This window comes from Oryza glaberrima, chromosome 4 (genome assembly GCF_000147395.1).
Source record: "Oryza glaberrima chromosome 4, OglaRS2, whole genome shotgun sequence".
Classification (NCBI taxonomy): Eukaryota; Viridiplantae; Streptophyta; class Magnoliopsida; order Poales; family Poaceae; genus Oryza; species Oryza glaberrima.
Window position 1 is genome coordinate 25,170,168 of NC_068329.1, and position 17,802 is coordinate 25,187,969.

The following is a 17,802-nucleotide window of genomic DNA, read 5'->3' on the forward strand; positions in this document are numbered from 1 at the left end:
CCTCTGAAAGGAATTTCCCAACTTATATGTAATCGAAATATTGAATTGCAAAATGATCATGGTTTTCCCATCTAGAAATCTGAGAAATACGCAAGGAAAATCTGGTGGAAAATAAGTGTAAAGCTTAGTTCTGGGCTGGTCTTGTCCTCAAACCTCTAAGATCCGAAGCCCACTCAATATTTTCTAGAAACGTTACCACGTGTCGGCTCAGAAAGGCCGGGAACCTTCTAGAATCCGCTGGATGCTTCTCGCCCTATCCCTAACCTATCCCCGTTCCCAAATCCCCAATTCTAGACGCGCTTTCCATTCTCTGGAAGCAAATTGCGCTCTCTGGATCTTCTTCCCCGTCTCCTCCCCGGTCTCGAGTGAGCGCTACTCCCGGCCCACAGGTTCTTCATGGCGTCGCCGGCGGCGGGGACGCCGCCGTTCTTGACGAAGACGTACGCGATGGTGGAGGACCCGAGCACCGATGAGACCATCTCGTGGAACGACTCCGGCACGGCCTTCGTGGTGTGGCGCCCCGCCGAGTTCGCCCGCGACCTCCTCCCCAAGCACTTCAAGCACAGCAACTTCTCCTCCTTCGTGCGCCAGCTCAACACCTACGTGCGTCTCCCTCCGCTGAACACTCTCTCTCCCCCTCTCTAATCTCAGTTTGGTTTCGGTAGATCGACGAGTTTTCCGACAGATTTGCGTGTGTTGGTGCAGGGATTCAAGAAGGTGGTGGCGGATAGGTGGGAGTTCGCCAACGACTGCTTCAGGAGAGGGGAGAAGCACCTGCTCGGTGGGATACAGAGGCGGAAGGGGTCTGGGACCGGAGGCGCGGGGGCGGCGCCGGCGGGGGGCATACCGACGGCGATACCGATCTCGTCCCCGCCGACGAGCTCCGGCGGGGAGCCCGCGGTGTCGTCGTCGCCGCCGCGCGGGGCGGCGGGGGTGAGCGGCGCGGTGGCCGAGCTGGAGGAGGAGAACGCCCGGCTGCGGCGAGAGAACGCGAGGCTGGCGCGGGAGCTGGCACGCGCGCGGCGGGTCTGCGACGGCGTGCGGCGCCTCGTGTCGCGGTACGACCACGACCACGGCGGCGGGGAGGAGGAAGCGGGGGAGGGCGACGTGAAGCCGATGCTGTTCGGCGTGGCGATCGGCGGCAAAAGATCGCGCGAGGAGAACGGGGAAGACGACGACGAGGAGGAGGAGGAGGAAGGGGCTGACGAGGACGGCGAAGACGATGAGGTGGAGGAGGAAGACGACGAGGAGAGAGAGAGGCACGCGGCGCGGCGGGTCCCCGTGAGGGAGGGGAAGGTCAGGAGGACCACGGAGCTGTCGGATCTGGACGTGCTCGCGCTGTCCGTGCGGGCGGCGGCCGCGGCGAGGCCGGGCGGGGCCTCCCGTGACCGCAAGAGCTCGGTCTCGTAACGGTTGTTGACTTGCTGTTGATTTTATATGCGGCGTAAAACTGAGAAAATTGGATGGCACATGAGCCAAATTGCATTGTAGTTCGTACCAGTACCAAGCAAACTGCAGCCACTTTACAGGGTACTAAACTATACTTTCGGGAGTAGTAGGAACATTGTAGCCTTGGTTGTCATGATGATGTAAATTAGGACATGTCTCATGCTAACCTTTTAAGTGGTTTGTTGTAGCTCTCAGAAATGAAATAATAACTTGATAATTTCTCTTGAATAAACGCGGCAATACTAACTTGGGCATAAAGAGGGTAATACTAACTTGTGCATAAAGAGCATAATATTGTTGGAGCCTTGGAGGACCAGATTATGTACCTGCGACTGGAATTCCTAGATGATGAAGTCGCTGGGTGCAGAAAACATACATCTAATTTCTCATGCAGCAGTTTGACTACGGCATTCAGAATTTCAGAATTTCAGATACAATACGTCAAAAACTACAGTAGCAGGTTATGAGGAGACATCAGTGGCATTTTTCTCCCAGCTTCTTTCCCGCGAACGATTATTGCTGTCGCTTCTCGTAATGTGCCGCAGGCATAGAACAGAAGGCAACGGCGTCTATGAACGCAAACTCGTGCAATGACAGTAAACAAGCAATTCTTTTCCCCTCTTGATCCTGCTGCCGCTCTAGGCCAGAGAGTTCACATGCAGATTTTCTCCGACGATCTGGCAGTGTTGAGGCACGACACCGTTCCTGTAGTCGCCAGAAAAATCTTCTACATTGGTCTGCAATGAATGCTATCACGCTGGGGAAGCTCCAGTCAGAAATGAGAACTCTGACCTCCAACTATCAGCAAGACTTCCCAGATGCATGCTGCGGTTGCTGCCCTCATGGTGATTTAGTTCTAGGGCTCAGAAGACCTTGCTCCTTGCAAGATAGAACGGAGAACTGATTTAATCGCATCCTCATTACTTCGGCACATAGTAGCAGCAACGGAAATACATTTAGAGGTACTAGTGTAATAGTAGCTTACTTTGATGCTTCATTTCCTTGATGACAGGGAATATATTGAGCTCTCTACAGGAGGTGGATAGTCCCAGGTATAATAAGTCCAGTTCTGCCAAGTTCCAACTCATCAAAATAGGCAATTAGAACTTCCTTTTGCATTCGTCATCTGTTGCAAAATGTCAAATGACATTATGTGAGGTAATATCTGTTTAATATACGGAGGTCATCATGCATAGAGCAAGTCCATTGTACCATATAATATTATTACTACACCTTTTACTGCTAAATTTGGGTATTGGTTTGCTTCATTTCTATCAGGGCCAGACGATTCCCAAAGGCTGTGGGCCCTCAGAGGCATCAGGAGAAATGTGTGTTTGTTGCTCTCAATACCAACCTTCTGAGAAGTAAGAACCATCCTGGATATGTAGCTGAATTGCACAGTGTTTTTACAAGTGCAATAAACATGAAAGATGTAACAATCGTGAAAAATAATCCGAGAGTGCAAATGTTAGGCAGGATTGAAAGCACAGGAGTTGATGTTTTTTTTTTTTTTTTTGCATACAGTGCTGACATTTTTCTTTTGCATATATCCAGGTGTTATGGGATTTGAAATTTATTTTTATGACGTACCTGCTGCACATATATGGAAAAGTTATGTGCAAACCAAGCCGATTATCTCCAAGACATATTTTACTGCCAGGTATCTTGCAGTTTCTTCTTCATAACCCTAAAACTCTGCTGTCCTGTTTCTGACCAATTGAAAGAAGTACTTTTCAGCATGTCAGAAAACATAGGTGCTTTTGATGGTGCGTTCTTTGTAGAAATATCGTCATAATCTGCACAAATGGAGCAATAGCAGTCATTCCCTAATCAAAACTGATAGAACTGGAAAGCACTTAATTTGGAGGAAATGCTAAGCACCGCTGTTAAAGTGCATATGAGTAGAAACACATAATCGCTAGAGCAAAATAGGCTTCTTCATCTTCTTTTAACATAAGGGGCAGAGCAGCATACTTAGTATGTGCTTAAATACACATGAAATGGGGTTACAACACTAAGAAATCCTGGCTCAATTTCCATTCTCTAGCTGAAATTGGCCAAATCACACCCTGAACTACATGTTTGCTCGCTTTCATCCCTACACCCATTTGGCACCACCATATAGTATTGCTAAGGCAGTGCATGAATATCAAACTGCCATTCCCGAACTAATATAGCCAATTTCCAAAAATTATTTTCCCCAAGCTACCAACTGGACAAATTCAATGGCCTGCCATTAAAATTATTTCTAACAAAATTACAGATAATCTAAACTCTAGATTAGAAAGAATTAATATTCTTCTGACCTGAAGACCTTGGAAGATGGTATTGAATTTTCAAAAACGTGGAGGCAGTTTTATCCTTCTTATGGCACAGAACTCGAAGAAGGGTATGGGCATCATGTACATGTCTTCTTCGAGTAGTTGTAAGTTCAAGATGGTGAGGCAATTGATCACTTACATTTATTAACATGTCAATGATTGTATCAGCCTGAAAATCATTTTCATTTAGTTGGCTACTGCAGAACTTTTCTTTCTGCAAAACAAAAGAGAAAGGAATAGCATACCTTTAACACAAATAGGTCTAGTATTTGATGAGTTAGTCTAGCCTCCTTTTCAACTAAATCCAATGGTAAACCTTGGCCTTCAGCTATAAAGAGATCCTAGAAGAAAATCAACAGTCAAGGCAAATAAATCTTGTTACAGTGTTAAGGTTCGCCGAGATATCAACATGTTGAAAAATATAAAATATGCTGGATACATAGAGACTTTTGCTTCTTTCTTCACTCGATAATAATTACAATGCACTCTCAAATCTCATTCTTACCTTGATCATAGCAAGATCTTGATGCATCAAGTCCACATCTGTCTCCAAAAATGCTCGGGATGGGCCTCCATCCAGTAGGATCCAAATAAGCCCTTCCTAATTAAATCCACATTTCATAAGCTTTTACTCTACCTTAAATGAATAAAGCTTTTACTCCACAATGGAACATTGATAGAAAAATATATACCATGCATGCTTGAAATACTCTCAGCACAACTTGGTCACGTAGGGCATCAACAATCAGATCACATACCTGGTCAAGAACCTACAACATAGTTCCAGTTCATCCATTAATAAAACTCAAAATTAAGGATAAAATGTAGGTAGCCAGGTATCTCAAGTATGGTTTCCTACTTGATCAATAGTAGGGATAAACATCTCCATACGTGCACTTTCAACACTAGCACGGTACAAGGAGAAAAGTAACGAGTCCCGCATATCCCAGAATACAGCCCTTGTTCCTGCAAAGTATTGCTTTAGAAACTCATGTGATTGATATATACAATATTGTGGGTGTTTTCTTATTCTTTCTCCATTCCAGATGAACTAATATCTGGCACTGTTGGTGAACAAATGTATGGAATTCAAAATTTGCAGCAATATTATATTATCAGGATCTAATTCTAATAAATATCATGTACTTTAGTAAACCATATCTTAATTTAACCGAAGCAGCTCAAGAACAAATAGTGCAACTATACGTTTCAACATACAACAGCAACTTCATATTCTTGGCAAACCTTTGCTCTTCCAATGATGAATATACAACTGAATGAATTCAAAATAGTATCAATGAATTAGCAGCAATTTGACAGCAATTCTAGCAGTAAACTACCATGGATTCTGAAGAACTAAATGCAAGCATAACAAAATTTCTAACAGCCTACCTGCCCAATTGTCCAAACAAATCTCTAGTATGAAAACGACTGACTACAGTGTACTTAAAAGTTAAATACACTTGCTTAAAGTTCATTCCATGGATAAGAGCGTAAACTGTAAAGAGCATAAACTATCTAGAATCTTAGTAGCTCACCAATGAAGTTCAGGATTCTGTCAGTTGTACTCACTGCAGTCCTTCGCACATCATCAAATATTGTAAACAACTCATCGATTGATTCTTCAGAAGATAAGTTTTTTGGGAGAGTTCGTCCACTAGCAATGCAAGACAAATAGTCTAGCAATCCCACAGCTACAACAAACAAAGCAGAGGGATAAAGGATAATCATTCATAAGCTTGAGCTTGAGGGATTGAAAAACTCAGCTGAAGGATTAAGCATAGTATCAATCCAATTAGCAAGCTATCAAAGCTGTATCTGTTGGAACTTGGGAGGTTTAGACTGTCTATTATCGCCAGGTTTTTATAGGCACAGCATTGTTGTCTGTTTAAGTTAAAAATATATGAAAGAATTAATGCAGATTCTCCTGAAGGTTTTTCCTTCCAGTTCATAGTCAAACTCCCACCCCAAAACTCTCCCTCATTACCCATGCCATCATGGCCTTCCACTCTTCCATAGTACAGTAGATACCTTGCTATGAGCTAGGAATAACACTTCACATGTTCCAATAGTATGTAACTCTTGCCCACAGTCTGCAACAAAGTCCTGGGAATCCATGAATAGAATGATCTTGCAGTTTCTCAAAACAAATATGCCTAGTTTTGTGTATTCCTCTAGAGTAGCATGTCAAACCATATATTAAGCTTGAGTAGGCTTCACTGTTTCAAGCTCCAATTTAGAGTTTTAGACCTATCCTAACAGACCCCTACTGCCACTAAATGGTATCCCTGTTTTTTAGGTGATGGAAGATTACGTTGTACCTTACGACCCTTGCATCAACTAGTGATGTGTGCAGCCATTACAAGTATCCTATTGTTCCGTATGATTTCAAAATGGAGTGGAATTCAAGTAAGGGGGAAAATGCCATAAACTGGTAACCCAAGTTAAGGAATCCTTGGTGAGTATGAAATTTGGCTAGCCAGAACCTAAAAACATACACCAAGCTATACCAAATCAATCCAATCCATGGATCTTGATACCAAACGTTCAAGAGAATTGACATCTCACATGCTATAACTGCATTTGACGAAGTAGAAAGATAGTAGATAGCAAAGTAGCCCTTTTGGGAAGCCTTTGCTGCTTTTGCTTGAAATCTACCATGCTGGTTGTGTATGATATGGGAGTTGTATGCCATCAGACAAATATGGGACCACCACTACCAGAAGCAAGCCATAAAATAGAAAATAGCTCCAACTGCTTTCTGAGAGCCCATTCAACATGGAGATCAATAACGCGGATTTACAACTTATCAACCAATATAAAAAGTAATAACTGTGTGCAATAGAATAACACGGAAGGACATCTTTGTACAGGTGGAAACACATTTAGACAGATGGTTACCTGACTGAACTGAGACCCAAGATTGTTTGATACCTTCTTCTATGTTATCGAGCTGATCCCTAATGAACTGCATAATTTAGAGAATATGAGGATCACAATAGAACTCGCCCTATGGTGTGGTTATTGACTAAGAGCAGTAGCTTATTTCATCTATTTGACTTCAGACTCAAACATACCAACTCATTCAGAAAAGGGACGGAGGGAAAATGTAGTCAGGTCAAAAGACTCACTTGAAGAGTGTTGAGTTTCACACATAATTTAGGAACCGTCAAATTGTTCAATTTATTAGCCACCTTCTCTTCAGGAACTGTAGGCACAATGAGTTTCCTTTTTGCAAATGGGTTCACTGATTCTGCATAACGTGTCAAGACTGGAGCACTGGGAAGCAAGGTAGCTCTAGGAACTGCAGTGGGGAAAAACAGAGAGAACAAAATGTTAGTTACCAAAGTATAAATAAAATAATATGGTTTCATGCTTCTATAGTTTCATGGTATCAGATAACAAACTATAAACCTGTGGCAATAAAGAACATAGTAAAAGAGGGTCAATAGACTTCATAATTATATTATGACCAAAAGGATATCCCAAGTCTGACACTGTTTGCATGCAGAGAACTCAAGAAAACAGACCAACTGTGCAAAATCAGCACTGTAGAACCAATGGAATCAATGCCTACGAGGAGGTTGCTAACCTGATTAACCTGTTGAGAAATGATGCCAGATTTAACGTCCATAGTTAAATCTGTTTTTAAACCAGAAAAAGGTAGTGCATAAAGCACTCAAAGGTCCAGCAACATTTCTTGCTACAGTGTTTTTTTTTCAATTTCGCAAAGAAAAGAAATTATTTGGACCTGCAGAAAGTAGAGAAGAAAAGCTAGCCAGGCAGCATTGCTGCTTGGGATGAGAGAGAACAGAGATGAGGGGGAAGAACCTTGGGACAGAAAGACTAAAGTTTATTCATAGTTTCTTGCTTTGTCTCAAACAAATGCTGCCATGCCCTCTTTGTAGGTTGGCCCTAACAGAAGGAACTAACAACTCAAACTTATAAGATATGCAACTAACATGTCAGATGGGCAACCACATAATCCGCTGCTACAATTATAGTGCCTTTGCAAACTGTAATAGCCTCGCAATGTACAGAAGAAGAATGATTTTTTTTTTTTTGCGGGGAAGAAAAAACCATGAGAGCTTGACATATTAGCTATTGGTTATTTGGTGTAGAGAAACTGTAGCACAAGTTGGCATACAGTGATTGAACTGAAATGTTAGTGATGTCAAATAATAGTGTTTTATTATTGGGTATAGTCATTTTTTAGAAGTCATCATTTGACATTTGCAGTGTCACCCAAAAGAAAGAGCACAAGATATCAGCATCTCGCAGCAATGACATCAGAAATTTATGTAATAGGGCCCTGATTGGGTTATATTCTTTCCGTGCCCTGTCTGTTGTGCATGTACTGGACCTCATCCAAGATAATGCATCAGCGTTGACACAAAACCTAACACATACCTTGTTGATTTTCCATGTGATGCAAGTAGACTTGAAGGCTACTAGTAATTCCAATAAGTAGACTTCGCAAGTGGACAGTATCCAGAGGAAGACTCGAGTTAAAGAACTGTTCAATGGTCTGCACATAAAATGATCAAATATATCCAGATATTAACTGACTTAACAAAGCATATCGAACAACTCCAAGGATGTATGAAGAAACTGGCCAATTCACAGAATCGATGGGGGGAGGAGAAAAGAAATGAAACATGTAAATATTCAAGCAAAGACTAAAAGATGTAATTAGGAGTTTAAGATGTTAAGATTGGATTTAAAAATCAAATAGCACCAAAAAATAACCACAATAGTTATGTACTAATAAAGTTTGCCTTTACCAACACCTAAAAGTGAATGGTTCTATTTTCTCGAGGGAATGCAACTGATGGTAGGAAAAGGGCTTATCATGTAGCCACTTCGCTGAGTAAAAGGAAAGCTGACCTCCTCCACTATCCGGAATACTTCAACCACAGATGTTGCATGTCTTTCATGAGCTGATAGAGGCTCCCAATCCTACAGATAAAAGGTGAAACAACAGGCCTCATAAACATTTTGCATTAGGCACTCACATGAACCATTTAACAAAGTTAAGTGAGATAAAGGTAAAGAGGTCTCCATCAATATAAAGTTAAGTGATCAAATAAAGGGTGTCCTTACTCCTAAACCCAGCTTACTTTTGATATGTATATCTATATATCAAGGCCCAGCCCATATATTAGGCCCATATAGTCCATGAGGACTCTATATATTGTCATCCAGAGAGAGAAGGATTGCATTGATTCTAATCCCCAAGGTAAGTAATAACTTTATTAGGGAAAAGTGAAAGTAGGCCACATAAAACATTGTGGAAATTGTAAATTGTGTTTACATCAAATATGCATGCAATATTACCCATATCGATTTGGCATAGATCATTCATGCCAGTTCTTTTTAGAATGCCATGAAAATTTTATTTAAATCAGCGGTACCACCAAAGTTTATCAGTTCATGTAGTAAGTTTAATTATGTTGGATAAATGAAGCTCAATGTTTAATTGTTTTCTTTCTTTCTTTTTCTTTTTCCTTTCCTTTTCTTTTCTTTCTTGCAAGATTCAACATGATTGCAATTATCAATTTAACTTGCAAGACGTATATTGCTAGTTATTGCAATTACTACATAAAACCGTGTGGATGGCAATGTTAAATCCGATCTACTTTGCACCAAACACAGATACATATACCAGTTCATACCAAAAAAAACATACATAGTTTTTCCTTATGCTATATGTGAGTGTAAATGAGCAGAAGCTCATAAGAATTTTGAGGCAGTTGAAGAACAATTAGTTATTTAATAAAAAGAAAAAGCTAGTAGTGAACTTTGCATGTAGCAACAGACCTCTATCTCAATGGTACGTTTTGTCCACTCCAAGACATTCTCATGTTGAACATGCAGCCATTGAAGAATGAGAGGTGAAGAAAATTGACTGATCTGTTTTGGAATTACAGAAATATCATTTAGTTCAATGTAAATGTATCCATGGAAATGCCAAATGACACCAAAAAAGGTTAGTATGATTTTACCGTGACCCTAACATCTAGCAGGACTGTTGCCTAAACTAACAGGATTGCATGTTATTATAGTTTTACTGTAAAACGGTAGCAGAATAAAATTCTGCAGGGTCTTTCCACAGATAATTGCAGCCAATTAGCCATTGTCAACCCAAGGTCTTAATTATCTTTTGTGGTTGAATAAAAAGTAAAGACATCCAAGGTACAGGTAGCTTACCAACAATGAATAATGTCTTTGTGATAGAAAAACACAACGAGAAAAATCAAATATAAGTCATGCCTTACCATGTATGGCTTTAAATATTTGGACAGCAAAGAACCAACAGCTCCCTCATTCATTAAGTAAAGCTTCTTAGCTACACAAAGCTCAAAATTATTTGTTGCTGCCAGTATCTCTTTCAAACTTTCTGAATTATCCATCCTTTCCAAAAATAGCTCCTTGAAACCAATGAGAATAGTAAACATCATTTGAAGTGGACAGAACAAACTTGTTACAGCTTAGAAGGGAGTTACTAGACTAACCAGCTGTTGCCCATACAGTAGGTGCAAGAGAACCAGAGCTACTCTTCCAGCTTCAGGGTATCGTTTACAAAGTGTTGGACTGAAAATAGTACACTCTTTCTCCGCCACTAGCTTTAATTCGTTTGCAAGAATTATTAATGGATGCTTAAATTCTGCCTTTGATTGGCAATCTGAAGAAATTAGGGCCTAATGAAGCATGGTATGATATCAGAAATCCAATAAATATTTTATTACCAAATGGATTGTTATTTAAGTGGCCCATCAGATGATTTAACTCACATGCTTATATGCAGCTTGAATGGATCTGACAACAAGAATGTGAATCAACTTAGATTCTTGTGTAGCATCTAGTGGGGTCCCAATGAGCTGAAATTGACAAAAACACATCAAAGCATAGTACTTAGAAGAACCTCATAAGGAAAATTGAGAATTTTAGTAGCATGACACAATGATCAAGAGTAAAATGCAAGGCCAGTCCTTAAACTTGGGCTAGGGTGTCATCTAGGTCCATGAACTTGTAAAACGGGGTCCTTAGGGTGCATTGGTTTGAAGCGCAAGGGGTGAAAAGTCCCTCGTTTTCTGCGCGCACGCTTCCCGAATTGCTAAGCGGTGTGTTTTTTGCAAAAAAAAAATATATAGAAAAGTTGCTTTAAAAATCGTATTAATCAATTTTTCAAGTTTGAAATAGCTAATACCCAATTAATCATATGCTAATGGCTCACCTCGTTTTACTTATCTTCTCAATCTTCTCCTTTTCCCTCTAAAAAACACCCTTAATCTTGGTTTAATGTATCACTCGAGGCCCAAAGTGCAGAGGATGCAACTCAGGCTTGTCCACAGTGACGAGAATTTTGCACTTACGCCTCTTCACTATAGTATGCCCCGAAATCGACTCCTACCACCCCAAATCAACAAATATGAATTTCTCAGCATCCAGCAAATTCATAGTTTAAGCCATGCACCAAAAGATTTGGGAGTGGTGGGAGTAGACTTGAAGGCATACTGTAGCATGAGGGGGCTAAATGCAAAATTCTCACCACCATGGATTGCCACATCAGCACCCAAGCTGCGTCATCTGCACTTTGGACATCGGATGATACATTAAACCAAGATTATGGACCCAAATACGCATTTTACAACTTCAAGGACCTAGATGACACCCCAGTCCAAGTTTAGACTTGCCATGTATGGTAAACATATCCTAGGGGACAACTAGTTTGATGGCTGGCTAGTTATACAGAACTCAAGAAAAATATTTACATCATTCAACAAGCATAGTAAAACTAATATTCTATGATTTAAACACTTCCAAAAAGTTTTAAACATGTGATTGTTTTTATTCAAACAAAATGGCTTAAACAACATTATACTGTTCTCTGTAATTGAATGAGAGTGATACTGCATACTGGTTTCTCTCCCCCTCTTGCCTAGCAAGGTTAGCAGACAAGAATACATGTTTGGTTTCCACGCTTGATTTTGTTTTGGGGAACATAAGAAGGCTTCCCTGCTTTGGAGAAGACAATCTATTTGTCTCTCCTTTCCTAGCAAAGATTTCCTTGCTCACTATCAAGGCTAGGGAAAGCTAGCCAAAGAGCAAAACATTCCCATGCTCTTTGTGGATGAAAAGTGGCAAGCCCATAATTCGTAATGTTTTGAGTTTCAAAAAGTGAAGCATATTATGCCAGTACTTTAGCATAAGTATAATAAATCTAACCATGGCTTTTTCATCATCATCATCATCATCAGTGCGGCTTGTTTCTGAAATAACTACCAAGTTTAGCATGCCCTCAAAGATTGAGTTGTCAACCTGTTACAGAAGTCAAGTCAAAGAAACTTATGTGAAAAGCTTTATGGTAGAATTTAACTTTTTTGCAAAAAAAAAATAAAAATATTGCAAATTGATCCTAATAAAATAATTTGCACCGTTAATTCAATCAAGAACAATCATGGGTCTTTTTCCAGTTCACAATAAAATTTCCCCTTCATGCTTTCTTGGTTATGCAGACTGCATACTAGTCATACTAGTTATACACGTATGTCACATATCACTTTATGTATTTATACAGTTGACGATTAACCTTTTTCAGTTCATGACTTGTATGGGCACAGCAGGTCGCCAACATAGTCAGGTCATAAGACAAATAATGAAGGATATTCTACCTACATCAAAAACTGTCTTGCAAGTTCTGCACATATGCCTTATACCTTTGCATAAACAAAAAAAGAAAAAAAGAAACCGATGACCAATGGCTCTAATTCGATGAATCATACTTGTATTGCATGTTTGATCAGTGATAAAGCTTGTAATCTGAACATGGATATAACTTCTTTTAGAGTGGAATGAATATTGATTCAATCATAAGACAGCCCTGGGTCAACAAGCACCTCTTGGAAATTTTGAGGACCTGGCAAGAGTGATCAAATGACTGATCATCTTTCATGTGGTACCCAACAATGACTTAATGCCACAAGCTTAAGCAGTTTGCATGGCTGATTAGGTAATGTACTAGAAGACTAACCACTAATTAACATCATGTGACCATGGCCCTCATATTACTGGCAGCAAGTGAGGTTTAATATTCATTAATAGCTTTTTCAATAAGCAGCCAGAGCACAAAAAGTGAGCCCTTGGTGGATGGAAAAGAAAAAAAAACAGCTGAAAAAAAACTGTGATCCAAACAATGGAGGTGGCCAACCTTATTAAAGTATGAATGATAATTCTCCAATTGTCTAAAACACCACTTATTTATTTTAAGAATAGCACTGTCAACCAAACTTAGAGCCATGTTTCCGCCACAGGCTTCCGCTGAACAAACAAAGCTGTTTGTATACAACTCTATTTCTTTAGCATCATTATGTAATCGAAGCTTCTGTGTTTGAAGGCATGTGTGCTTAAGTAGAAGAATTTCCCCAGTTTCAGCAAACTGAAAGAAGGAAAATAATCATAAGAGTTAGTGTGGTGGGTATTAGAACTGACAAAATGCTCAGAGATCAAAATTGGCACTTTGAATGAAAGAAGGAAACTTTTCCTCTAAGATAAGACACGGACTAAGCAGAGTAAAGGCGATTTAATTTATCATTGTTCAGAAGATAATTAATTGAACGACAACAAACTGTAACTGTTTTTCTTCTGAATAGAAAGACCCTGTCAAACAATGTGCTATTGGTATCAAACATGTTGGCACATTATTGGATTGCATATCAGCAGTACCACTTGTCCATATAAACAAATCTAGGCACTTCAGCAACAAAGGAAATGTAGAGGACTTGATAGGAAGTCTATCTATTCACAATGTGCTCATTCTGAATTCTAAAAGGTAAAATCGTAAAACAGATAAAACACCCCAATTAAAGAAGAAAAGGATGATATATAGCAGTAAACAGACCTTCTTGAAAAGCACCCAAGCAAAGAGTGTGTCATGCAATTTCTGGGTGATACCCAATATAGTCCAGGTCAGCTTTACTGTTTCCAGTATTTCATCAGCCTCCTGGATGTAAAATCAAATAACAATATCAGCAACTCAGGATAAAACCGTTGACTTACTGTCACAAGGCAGTCCAAGAATGTTTCAGATTTAGTCATTTACTTATTCAACAAAACCTAGACATTTTCATTTTTAAGCTGACCAACAAGGAAATAATGATGTATAGAGAGTAAAGAAGAGCAAACCTCCACAAGCTGCCCATCTTCGAGAATATCGAACACGATGCAAAGTAATTTCTCATATAGTCTAAAGTTGAGATGATAGCTCTGGATCCAATGATAGGTCTCGCCTTTAAGGTTGAATTTCTTTGGGGCTTCACATAATTTTGCGTTGTATCTTTCAATGATAGTCAATACCTCAACAGGCCCATCAGGGACACTAACTACCCAATCCTGAATGATTGCCGGCATAAATATAGAAAGAGCTCAGTATTAGTATTAAACCTAATTTGGAAAGAGATCAAACTTGATGTGGCTTCCGAAACACAAGTAAAATTACTTAACCAATAAGAAAAGATAAGAAACACGAAGATTAGCTCTTGCCTCTGTATCTCTTATCTTAGAGAGAACTATCCGCAATGTTTCACTCATACCATACTCACGCGATCCTGGGAAGAGAAGTAATTCTTCGAGAACATTTGCCTGGATATCAAAATTATAAACAATAATTAGGACAAACTCCCATGCTATAGGCACGAATAAATAAACTTGCTTGCCTGTCTTCTCTGCCACTGCACTCGCAGTCTTTCTGTAGGGAAATCAGATTTCCCAACAGAACTTAAGAGCTGTAATGATATGCAAGGCACGTCAAGTTGCCCTTGCACGATCCTCAAACTGATATGTCTTAAAGCTCGCCTTGTCAATGTATCCATAGATTCAGAGATCTGGGGAAAAAAAAGCATTTTGATATAGTGAGTTTGCTCCACAGTTAACAGTATTCACTTGCCTTGTAATCAGGACAAACAAAAAAAAAGGCTCCAAATGATTAACGAACAACAAAAATATGAAAAATAATCTAGTTGAAACAATAAGAGAGTACAACTCGTGCGTTCACATTTGGCAAGCATGTGAACATAAATACTTTGCTATCATTGTCACAGATAAAAATAAGCATATAGAATGAAACTTTTTTTTGTTAAACTAGTGAAAAATAAACAGTACAGAACTTGGTGAAAGAGACCTTGCCTCCATTTGTACACGGATCAAATCAAGAAGTTGGGAATAATGATTTTCTGGCTGAGGAGATGGATTTGATACTTCTGTTTTAGACCTTAGACCTTTTAAGAATTTAGGCTTCTTTTCTTTCTTCTCTTCGGAGAACAGTATTTTTCCGCTGTTGGTTACACATCATTAAAGAAGCTGAGTTTAAACAACAATATATAACGCAATTTTGACACCACTTACATATAAAATCGGCCAACAGAAAGATTCCTATGAAAATTACCTGACAAATAGTGAGGCAAGAAGGACCTCATAAGCTGTTTCTCTTATATCGTCATCTGACAATTCTTAAAAAGTGAAAAGAAGTTTACAATAAGTTCAAGAAAACAAATTAGGTAATCCGCAGTTGATCTTACTAAACAAGATTAGAGAAAATGATAATGATTACAGGGACATTATATCTGACAAAGATTCAGTGGAGATGTATCGAAAAAATATATATAAGAGCACAACAAAATGAAGCATGCACAATTTTATACCTGTGCTTAATTTAGGTAGACCTAGTGAAAGAATATCCATTTTATTTACTTGCTTGGGATATATATCTGCCAGACTAACATCCTTAGTACCATTATCTGTTCCCAAAATGTTAATAGCTGCTCTAAAAAAATCAACATGTTCTCTAATTGGAGTTGGGTTCTCTTCAGCAGGTGCTTGAGGGACAATGTCAGGTGCTGCTTTGTTTGGAGGGGAACCAGAGCGTTCTGGCCTTGAAAGAAGAAAATATGAATTCACTGATGGAGAGCCCATCTGTAGAATGGAAAACATATAGCAGTTACAGAAAAGACTTTCAAGCAGTACTTCATGAGATAAACTAAAATTCAGATTCCAGCATTGCGTTGGTGAATTGCAGACCAAGGTGTAGAGAGTGTTATAATGTTGAAAAAAAAAGCATCATCAAAATTGAAAATGGAATAATTTATTGTGTCCGAATAAATCCTTGTGATGAGCACAAATAGGGTGCTTATTGATAAAGTCTTTGACAGAAGACACTCAGACAGTCCTCATCATGTTAATATGCATACATCTAGGAATCTAAGTGGAACACTAAGTGGAATCCCTGATTTTTGTCATTGCAGAAGACACTTAACCCTCAAAGGTTGATATCTGGTAAACTAACTGGAAGTTGGATCGAGGATTAATCCTTTCAGATCAATACTAGTCATTTGATATTAGTTATACTAAATGAACATGCTGCTTGTAGTTGACAAAGGGTTTCTGCATATAGCTACTTAGCTATACATTTTGGTTTGAGTGGTTTTTCAACTCTGGTGGAACATTAGAACGTTAAGATGGTTCCATTCAGTTTCAATATAGGCTCGGTAAGCTCAAACTATCGCAGTGTCACATCTCTTTAGCAGTGTTGCTACACAAAATATTTTAAACGTTCAAGCAAGAGTGCAAGACTGGGGTAGAATGGCAAATACAACCAGACCAGTATCATCCCAACTTCTCCTCCCAAAAATTTGTATTCATATAAACCACTTAGGAGAACTTATCCAATCAAACATTTGACCAGAGTGTCAAATCAGCTCAAGTCGAAATGGAAAAGGGAACTTCGGGTGATTAGTACACCAAATACCATGATCGGGTATCTCCTCTCGTCAAAATACCTCCTGGTGGCCTCTGAGGCATCAAACTGCACGCCTGTTCCGATCAAAAACAATAGCAAAGCAACTGGCCATCAGATTCGCCAATTCCTAAAGGCCTCCGCCTCAACACAGACGAGCAAGCACTTAGTCGAGGACAGTGGCTCACCGGAGGCGACGCAGCCGAGGGCGTAGTCGGCGCTGACGGTGTCGAGGTCCACGCGGGAGAGGTCGACGGCGCGGCCGCCGGCGGAAGAGAGGATGAATCCGAGGAGGGCGCGGCGATCGCGGCGGTACACCTCTAGTAGCGCCGCCGAGTCCATGGCTGCTCCGCAGCCTCGCCCTCGCGCGCGGCGGCTCCCCTACCTACGAGGGTTTCGGGAACTCGCGGGGGAGGGAGGAGGAAGGAAGCGGAGACCGGAAGAGGGAATCAGGCCGGGAGGGAAAGCTGCGGGGCCGCGACTGCGAGTGCGGAGTGCACAGCGAAAGCAGCTGAGAGAGGAAGAAAGGGGAATGAATGGGGGGAGGTTTTGGGAGGCGTTGAACACGGCCGCACGCATGAACATTGAACAGGACACACAACAGGAACAGGGCGTGGGGCCCAAGGCGCAGTGAACATTTCAAAGCAGCAGACACGACACGAGACGCGTACCGGGTACGGCCGTCTTTCTTTTGAAATCTTTTTGCGGCGGCGATGGGATTTTGCTGACGAGATAATTCATGCGCACTTCACTTCACTCGTTTGCCAACTACTCCCTCCATCTCATAAAAAACCAACTTAGTACCGGATGTAACACATTACTATAATACTATGAATCTGGACATATATATATTCAGATTCATCATATAGAATGGACATACATATATTCAGATTCATCATATAGAATATGTCATATCTAGTTCTAGATTCGCTTTTTATGAGACGGAGGGAGAAGGTTTGATGTGTCTTTACACAAACAAGTACTAGGGCCCTGTTTAGGGCCCTGTTTAGATTCCAACTTTTTTTCTTCAAACGTCCAAATTTTTGTTACATCGAACTTTCCTACACACACAAACTTTCAACTTTTCCGTCACATCGTTCTAATTTCTTCAAACTTTCAATTTTAGCGTGGAACTAAACACAGGCCCTGTTTAGTTCACACAAAACTTTCCCCAAACTCCCAACTTTCCTACTCACGTAAACTTTCAATTTTTTTTCCAAACTACCAACTTTCTCCAAACTT

At 40.2% G+C, this 17,802-nt stretch overlaps 2 protein-coding genes across 5 annotated transcripts; one reads left to right on the plus strand and one right to left on the minus strand.

Moving 5' to 3' along the window:
* The first annotated feature begins 161 nt into the window (after positions 1-161).
* Positions 162-1,681, plus strand: LOC127771025 (heat stress transcription factor B-2a). Its single transcript, XM_052296828.1, has 2 exons — positions 162-603; positions 706-1,681. Exons 1-2 carry the CDS (start codon positions 397-399, stop codon positions 1,408-1,410), a joined length of 912 nt encoding a protein of 303 aa, XP_052152788.1. The 5' UTR covers positions 162-396; the 3' UTR covers positions 1,411-1,681.
* A 28-nt stretch (positions 1,682-1,709) lies between these two features.
* LOC127771023 (protein unc-13 homolog) lies at positions 1,710-17,119 on the minus strand. 4 transcript variants are annotated; one of them, XM_052296822.1, is made up of 30 exons: positions 16,749-17,117; positions 16,573-16,637; positions 15,470-15,740; positions 15,214-15,277; positions 14,955-15,102; positions 14,486-14,653; positions 14,313-14,411; positions 13,956-14,162; positions 13,672-13,773; positions 12,982-13,209; positions 12,000-12,092; positions 10,565-10,651; positions 10,286-10,471; positions 10,049-10,201; positions 9,591-9,683; positions 8,658-8,729; positions 8,181-8,298; positions 6,902-7,074; positions 6,672-6,738; positions 5,309-5,464; positions 4,630-4,736; positions 4,463-4,540; positions 4,276-4,371; positions 4,016-4,111; positions 3,756-3,939; positions 3,040-3,245; positions 2,683-2,837; positions 2,435-2,575; positions 2,242-2,328; positions 1,710-2,154 (listed from the first exon to the last, which is right to left on the minus strand). In XM_052296822.1, exons 1-26 carry the CDS (start codon positions 16,900-16,902, stop codon positions 3,100-3,102), a joined length of 3,411 nt encoding a protein of 1,136 aa, XP_052152782.1. In that variant the 5' UTR covers positions 16,903-17,117; the 3' UTR covers positions 1,710-2,154; positions 2,242-2,328; positions 2,435-2,575; positions 2,683-2,837; positions 3,040-3,099. The 4 variants fall into 4 exon arrangements, with proteins under 4 accessions (XP_052152782.1, XP_052152781.1, XP_052152783.1 ...); XM_052296821.1 differs by having other exon boundaries at positions 1,710-2,328; XM_052296823.1 differs by having other exon boundaries at positions 1,710-2,349.
* Positions 17,120-17,802: the final 683 nt, after the last annotated feature.

What these genes read in the sequence shown, in the direction of transcription:
- LOC127771025 (XM_052296828.1), top strand. Translation starts at nt 397, where the DNA reads ATGGCGTCGCCGGCGGCGGGGACGCCGCCGTTCTTGACGAAGACGTAC. An exon ending in TGCGCCAGCTCAACACCTAC is followed by an intron (nt 604 to 705) that starts GTGCGTCTCCCT and finishes GTGTTGGTGCAG; the next exon opens with GGATTCAAGAAGGTGGTGGC.
- LOC127771023 (XM_052296822.1), bottom strand. Translation starts at nt 16,902, where the DNA reads ATGGACTCGGCGGCGCTACTAGAGGTGTACCGCCGCGATCGCCGCGCC. An exon ending in CTAAGATAAGAGATACAGAG is followed by an intron (nt 14,163 to 14,312) that starts GCAAGAGCTAAT and finishes GCAATCATTCAG; the next exon opens with GATTGGGTAGTTAGTGTCCC. An exon ending in ATCATTCATACTTTAATAAG is followed by an intron (nt 12,093 to 12,981) that starts GTTGGCCACCTC and finishes CTTCTGTAACAG; the next exon opens with GTTGACAACTCAATCTTTGA.